This window comes from Apaloderma vittatum, unplaced genomic scaffold, assembly GCF_000703405.1.
Source record: "Apaloderma vittatum isolate BGI_N311 unplaced genomic scaffold, ASM70340v1 scaffold32333, whole genome shotgun sequence".
Taxonomy (NCBI): Eukaryota; Metazoa; Chordata; class Aves; order Trogoniformes; family Trogonidae; genus Apaloderma; species Apaloderma vittatum.
The window spans coordinates 1-7756 of record NW_009710373.1 but is presented as its reverse complement, the minus strand read 5'-3'; the positions used below and the strand labels follow the sequence as shown (position 1 = coordinate 7756).

General features: G+C 45.9%; 1 protein-coding gene across 1 annotated transcript; it reads right to left on the bottom strand.

Annotated features, from left to right (window-relative positions):
* Window positions 1–1771: 1771 nt before the first annotated feature.
* On the bottom strand, window positions 1772–7672 carry LOC104272323 (homeobox protein PKNOX2-like; the record flags this gene model as incomplete). The annotated part of the gene is given in 6 exon segments (XM_009867286.1): window positions 1772–2013; window positions 2712–2864; window positions 2867–2889; window positions 3200–3276; window positions 4577–4696; window positions 7575–7672. Coding segments are annotated over 6 exon segments (713 nt in total), but the record flags the coding sequence as incomplete, so codon positions are not given.
* Between the last annotated feature and the right edge of the window lie 84 nt (window positions 7673–7756).

Here is a 7756-nt window from a genome sequence, read left to right as displayed (position 1 = left end):
TTTTTTGGAAAAAATCAATCACTTTGGGGAAGCATCACTCATTTTTGAGAAGAATCGGTCATTTTAGGGGAGAATCACAAATTTTGGGTGAGAAACATTCATTTTGGGGGAGAATCACAAATTTTTGGGGAATATCGCTCGTTTTGGGGGGAGAATCACTCATTTTGGGGGAAGAATCACTCATTTGGGGAAAGTCACAAATTTGGGGGAGAATCACTCATTTTTTGGGAGAATCGCTCATTTTGGGGGGAATCCCTCATTTTTAGGGAAGAATCACTCATTTTGGGGGAAAATCACTTGTTTTGGGGGAAAATCACTTTTTTGGGGGGAGAATCACTCATTTTGGGGGAAGAATCACTCATTTTGGGGAAAGTCACTCATTTTGGGGGAGAATCATCCATTTGGGGGGAGAATCATTCATTCTGGGGGAAAAATCAATCATTTTGGGGGAGAATCACTCATTTTGGGGGAAAAATCACTCATTTGGGGGGAGAATCGCTAATTTTTGGTGGAAAAATCAATCATTTTTGGGGAAAAATCAGTCATTTTGGGGAAGAATCACTCATTTTGATGGAGAATCACTCATTTTGGGGGAGAATCACTCATTTTTGGGAGAAAGTCCCTCATTTTTGGGAGCAAATCATAAATTTAGGGGAGAGAATCATTTTTGGAGGAGAAACACTCATTTTTAGAGAGTATTGCTCATTTTTTGGAGGCATTGCGCTCATTTTAAGGGGGCACCATTCATTTTTGGGGGAAAAATCCCAGCTTTCGGACTTCGAAAGCACAGATTTGTGGCCACAAATCACCTATTTGAGGAGAATTTTGCCCGTTTTTGGGAGGTTCTTCACCCATTTTCGGGCTCCTCCGGAGCCACCAAGAAAATAACGGCTGCGCAAGCTCATCTCGTAGCACTTTATCATAATAAATGGCCATGAATTAATACTAAATTACAATGAATCCTTTATGAAATTACAGATTACATTCACACCAGATTGGTATCGAAAAATAGGCTTTTTCTGCCCATCTTTTTTGTGTTTTTTTTCTTTTCCCCCCACCCCCCCGGCTGCTGTTTTGTTTGTTCTCACCCAATGAAGGAAAAAACACCTTTTTTTCCCCGTTTTGTCCTGAATCGGTACCAAAAAACACGGGGAAAGTCTCACTCCCCACCTCTGCGTCCAGTCTCAGCCCTTAAGAACGAGGATGGGGGTTCTCTCAGCACATAAATTAAAAGATTTTGGGGGGGATTTCCTCATTTTTCATTAAGTTGGAGTCAAACGGCCGCAGCATCAGTGGGTCAAGAGCGCGAAACCCTCCTCAGATCCAACCCAACGCAGATTTTGCGTTGGTTTTCCTTTTCTCTTCCAGTGAATTGGGTTTTTTTTTCAGGAGGGAACTCCCAACAAATCCTCAGTCCTGGGGTTGCTCATGGGGTTTGGTTGGTTTGGGGGTTGATTTTTTTTCTTTCCGCACCGAGGAATCGGGGCGACGGATCTGGCGTTGCGCGGGAAACGCCTTCCTTGAGGCAAAAAACGTGTTTTTCTTACCAAAAGCAAAGGGGAGAAAAATTAAAACCTGGGGGAAAAAAAGGAAAATTTCATCTGGCCACAATATGTGCCTTGTAAACACGCGTCCTTCAGCTGGCGGAGACGCCGCTGGCGCCTCCGCTTCGCATTTTCCTCGACGATTTTGTCTTTCTTGCCCTTTTTTTTGGCATTTCGAGGCAGGGAGGGGGGTCGCGTTGTCCGGTGCTGTCCGTGATTTGGAGGAGCTACTCCAGCGAGTCACTGTGGTCCAAGCCGAGGTCAGCGGTGGGCGCCCCGCCGGGCTCTTCCTCCAGCTCGTCCTCCTCTTCCTCCTCCTCCTCCATCTCCTCCTCGTCCTCCTCCTCCTCCTCCTCCTCTTCCTCGGTGCCGTCGAGGGAGTCGTCGTGGGCGGCCAGCATGGCCTGCTGCATGGCCATGGTGGCCGTGGCCGACGAGAGGGGTTGCAGGTTGTCCATGCTGAGCGAGCCTGAAATTAGGGGAGGAAAAAAAACCCAAATGAATAAGGACTCTCTAGGTGATACAAAATGGGCCAAAAAGTGAATAAAAGTCCCCCTGTGAGGTGTCCCACCTGCCCCAGCCCCTCCCCAAGCTCCAACCCTCAACATTTCAGCTCGTTTCTCTTCATTGACTAAGCAGGAGCTGTGATTTTTGAGCGAGTGATGCCAAAGCTGGCTGGGCAGACCTGCTCTTCTTCTTCATTTCCACCTTCCATCCTGTCTGCAGCTTGTCTTGGCCCTTCCCATCTCCACTGTCTTCATCTTCTCGTGATCTCCTCTGCTCCTCCTCATCGACATCTCACCGTGGTGATGAGAACATCTCTCACCATGTCTGTCTTCTCATCTCCAGCTTCGCTGCTCTTCACCTTCATCCTCAGTTCTCTCTTCATCTTCTCTTCATCTTCTTCTTGTCTTGTTTCATCTGTCTTCTCATCATCTTTCTTTTTCTTTCATTTCCTCTCCCCTTTCATCCCCACTCCAGCACCTCAGCAGACATCCCAAGTGACGGGCAATCCTTGAGGGCTGTTCCAACATTTTTGTGATGGCCAGCTGGAAGAACCTTCTTGCATGAGCCTCTTCAACATTTTTTCCCCGTAAAGCGCTCTTAGAAATCCTTAATGACCAATTAAGGCCAATTAACGTCCGCCCAACCCCAGTTTGTCCTTACCGTCAGGATTTGTCCCCGAGTTGCCGCCCTGCTGCTGCAGGACCCCCGCAGCGATGGAGTTGGGCCAAAAACGTTGGGTGGGCCGGTGCTGAGATTTGATCTTCTTGGCTTTGGGGGCCGGGGCGGGGTTGCTGGTGTCGTGTATCTGCTGGGGGTGCGCCGCCGGGCGTTGATGAACCTATCGCAGGCAAAGAGCAGCCGGTAGAGAAAAAGAGGAGTTACACGACAATTCAATGAGGCGCAACACAAAGCCCCTTCAAAATTGGGCCAAAAACCCCTGATTTTGCCCTATTTTATCCCTTATATTATTACATTATTTTTTCCAGACGAGCTGGAGGCTGCTACACCCCGAGTTTGCCAGGAGAGGGCACTGGGACATCACCAATGAACCATCTCCGAGGTCTTCTCCCAAAACACTGGCTTAATTCCCCCCTAGAAAGCGTTATCCACCACCAAAATAACGCAAGGAAACACTACAAGAAGCTCACCAGTTGTTGACTTGCAAGAGGGTGAGGTTGGTTTGGGCAGCGATTTGTCTCTTCTCGTCCTCCGTGGGGTAGGGGTGCTAGGGAAAAAAAGAAAAAAAAAGATCCAAATGAGAGATGGGGCAGTAAAGTGACCTCATCATGTGCAAAAGGGCAGCCTCGAGTGGAAATAAAATGTGAAAAAACCCCACTCTTTTGTTCATTTTCCCACCCCCAAGTTGAGTGGATGCGGCAAGAGGCCACCCTGAAATACCTGCAGTGAGAAACCACTGGCAACAGCCTTCTGCCAGCTGTGCCAAAATCCTCCTTTCCAACCTCAGAAATGACATTTATGCTCAAAGCAGCCTCACGTATCATTTTGGCGTTGATCCGCATGACTCGTTTTCCAGCTTTTTGCCCCCAATGGAACGTGGTTTCCTTGACAAACCCCCTGAAATCAGGGTGTGCTGGAGACGTCTGTCCCAACGGGGGCACAAAAATGGTTAAAACAATTTTGGGGGCAAAATTATGACCGTTTTTGGCACATTTTTCCCAGCAGCCCTTCCCCTGCTGGTGCTACCACGCTTCCAAGCCCAATAAAATGAGCATCAGAGCCTATTGGGTTAAAAACCACCTCAGCTATGGTGTCAGGTGGAGAAATCCCACTGGAAGCATCTTTGGACCGCACGGACCAGCTGAGAGCAAAGGTTCAACTGTGCAGGAGAGGTAAATTTCTTCATTTTTTTGCTCCACTTTTCGTTCTCCCAGCACCCAGCAGGAAACATCGCCTCGGTTTCTGGTCTTCTAAATCCTTTTCCGTTTGCGAATCGGCAATCCAGCTCACAAAACGCGTAGGAGATGCACGACACAGCTTGGGCTGGTGGCCTGAGGCAGTGATGCTCTTGTCCTTGACACAATGAATCCAAAAATCTTGGCCATCTTGAGGAAAAAAGGGGTTTTTATAGATTTTTGCTTCAGCTCAGATGCAGAACTCCTTGCATGAAGAGATCTTCCGAGCAGTGTCCGTCCACCTACATCTTCAACCCCCAAAATGGGGCGATTTTGTGCTGGTTTTTGACTGTAGGGGCAGATTTTGCACCCTGGAAAATGATGATTTTGGAGTTGTTAATTGGGAAAAAAATGCTCCGGCACCCATCAGTGATAATTTGTGGAAGTCTCTGTCTGGTTTTGTTCACTTCATGCATCGAAGGTTTGGCTGCCTGCTGGGAAAAAGGTCATCTCCAAAATACTCCCCAAATAAAACCCAGCATGCTTTGTGCCTCCAGACAAAGCACCACCTCGATTTGTTTGGTTTGGGGCGGGGGGTTTGGCCTTTTTTGTTTGGTTTGGGGGGGGGGGTTTTGGCCTTTTTTTCCCGTTTTTGGGAGCTGCAGTGCTCACCATGAGATGCTGGAAGAGCCATGAGCGCATGATGTTGGTGGCGTGTTTGGGCAGGACACCCCGCTTGTTCTTGGACTTCTTGTCCTCGCCGTCGAGGAGGGAGGTGAGATCCAGGTTAACCTGCCGGGGGAGAGCGACGAGGGGAGAATGAGCAAAACCAATCCAAAAAATGAGCAAACTCAACCCTAAAATGAGCAAAACCAGCCTAGAGAAGGAGCAAATCCAAAGAACAGACAAAGTCAACTCAGAAAAAGTGCAAAGCCAACACCAAAATGAGGAAAACCAACCCAAAGAACAAGCAAAACTAGCCCAGAGAAGGAACAACCCCAAAAAATGAGCAAAATCAACCCAAAAATGAGCAAAACCACCCCAAAGAATAAGCAAAGCCAACCCGGAGAAGGAGCAAAACCAAAGAACAAGCAAAATCAACCCAAAAAAAGGGCAAAGCCAACCCCAAAGAATAAGCAAAGCCAACCCAGAGAAGGAGTAAAATTAGCTCAGAGAAGGAGCAAAACCAAAGAACAAGCGAAATCAACATGAAGAAAGAGCAAAACCAGCCCAACAAGCAGCAAAACCACCTCAAAGAACGAGTAAAACCAATCCAGAGAAGGAGCAAAACCAAAACAAAATCACCCCAAAAAAAGGGCAAAGCCAACCCAAAAATTATCAAAAACAACCCAAAAATGAGCAAAACTAACCCTAAAATGAGCAAAAACAACCCAAAAATGAGCAAAACCACCTCAAAGAATGAGTAAAACCAACTCAGAGAAGGAGCAAAACCAAAGAACAAAACCACCCCCCAAAAAGTGGAAAACCAATGCAAAAATGAGCAAAACCACTCCAAAGTATGAGCAAAACCAACCCAGAGAAGGAGCAAAGCCAAAGAACAAGCAAAATAAACCCAAAGAATGAGCAAAATCACCCCAACAATGATTAAAAACAACCCAAAAATGAGCAAAACCACCCCAAAGAATGAGCAAACCAAAGAACAAGCAAAAGAAGCAAAAAATTAGCAAAACCAGCCCAACATTGAGCAAAAACAACCCGAAAAAGAGCAAAACCACCCCAAGAATGAGTAAAGTCAACCCAGAGAAGGAGAAAAACCAAAGAACAAACAAAACCAACCCCAAAAAAGGGCAAAGTCAACCCGAAAATGAGTAAAATCAACCTAAAGAATGAGCAAAACCAGCCCAAAAAAACAAGCAAAACCAAGGAATGAGCAAAATGAACCCAAAGAGTGAGGAAAAAAGAACCCAGAAAAGGAGCAAAACCACATTAATGAGCAAAGTTAACCCCCAACAAGTGTAAAACCAACCCAAAAATGATTGAAAACAACCCAAAAATGAGCCAAACCAACCCAAAAAAACCAAGGAAACCCAAAGAACAAGTAAAATCAACCCAAAAAGAAGTGTAAAACCACCCAAAAAAAGTGCAAAACCAATCCAAAACTGAGCAAAACCAACCCCAAAAAACCAAGCAAATCCAAAGAATGAGCAAAACTAATGGAAAAAAATCAGAAAAGCCACCCCAAAAAATTACCAAAACCAAGGCAGAAAAGGAGCAAAACCAAAGAGTGAGCAAAACCAAATGAAAAAATGAGCAAGACGAGCAAAACCAAGCCAAAAATTATCCAAGCCAACCGGAAAAATGAGCGAAAACAACCCAAAAATGAGCGGAATCAAGCTGAAAACCAAGCAGAACCAATCCCAAACGGGAGTGGGGTGAGTCCCAAGAACAAGTACTCGCTGGGAGAGTCCAAAATCCCTTTTGTCCCCCACCAAAAAATGGCATTAAGTCCACGTTTTGCCCATTTTTGTTTAACATCTCCTTTCAACGAGGACGCAGGAAATCTCAGCACTTGAGTTAAAAAGGGAATTTTTATTCTTTTATTTCTTTTCCCCCCCGAGCTCTTCATCAAAATCGCTGCTCCTGGATGAATTAAACATCAGGCCGGCAGGTTCCGGCGATTCCCCCGGGCTCTGGCTTGAATCAGTCAGGCCGGTGGCATGGGAAGAGCACGCGGAGGTGCTTGTCCGGGGCTCCCTCCCTGCCCCGATATTCCCCGCGCACGCGTTTTTCCCACCGCGGAGCATTCGCCATGACATCAGAGCCCGCCACGGAGAGAAATTTTTTAAAAATGCCATTTCTTTTGAATTTTTTTTTCTCAGCCGCGTGGGGAAAACCCGTGTGGATCGTCGCGACGACAAAAAAATAAGGGGTGAAAGCGGCTGGAAAATCCCCCAAAATCCAGCAAGCAAGGGGGGAGGAAAAAAAATAATTCGATTTTCCCAGGAGCGCTGCGGTTGCTGAAGGGGCCGGGTGCTGCCGTGATATTCCAGATCCAGAATTCAAAAACAATAAAATGTATCGTATCCTATCAGACCTTCTAGATTCTAATTCTAGATTCTGTGCTCTATAGTCTGTTCTGGGTTTTAATTCAATATATTCTGTCCTATATTCTGTGTTCTATAAACTGTATTTTAATTCTATATTCTGTTTTCTCTATTCTCTATTCTCTATTCTCTATTCTATATTCTATAATCTGTATTCTAATTCTATATTGTGTGTTCTCTATTTTATATTCTATATTCTATATTCTATTTCTATATTTTCTGTTCTATATTCTAGCCCTATATTGTGTCCTATATTCCATGTTCTATATTCTATATTCTGTGTTCTATATCCTATGTTCTACATCCTACACCCCACGTTCTGTATTCTCTATCCTGTATTTCGCATTCTGCCTCCTGCATTGCGTTCTCCAAGTTTTATTGTCATTCTCTTCTCATCTTTTCGACACTTTTCTGACAGAATTACAGAACTACACCGTTTCCCGGCCCAGCATCGCTCCCGTTCGTCAGGGCGCCGCCCCACTTTGGCAGGTTCCCCCAAAAGCTTTAATTTAATCAACTTTTCTCATAAATTCAAAAATCCAGGCTACCTCCCTGGCTTGAATTTACCAAAACCCTGATCTTTTTTGTCGTTGTTCCCATCTCACCTGGGCGTTGGGGATGGGCAGGGCGCCGGGGGCGATGGCTTGGGCGAGGACCTGGCCCTGCGACGTCACCATCGTCACGGGCTGGTACAAAGCTCCACCTACAGAAACCAAAAAACAAACGGGTGTGAACCCAAACCCCTTCGAATTTTCCCCAAACCCACGCCCAGCTCTCCGGATCGCTA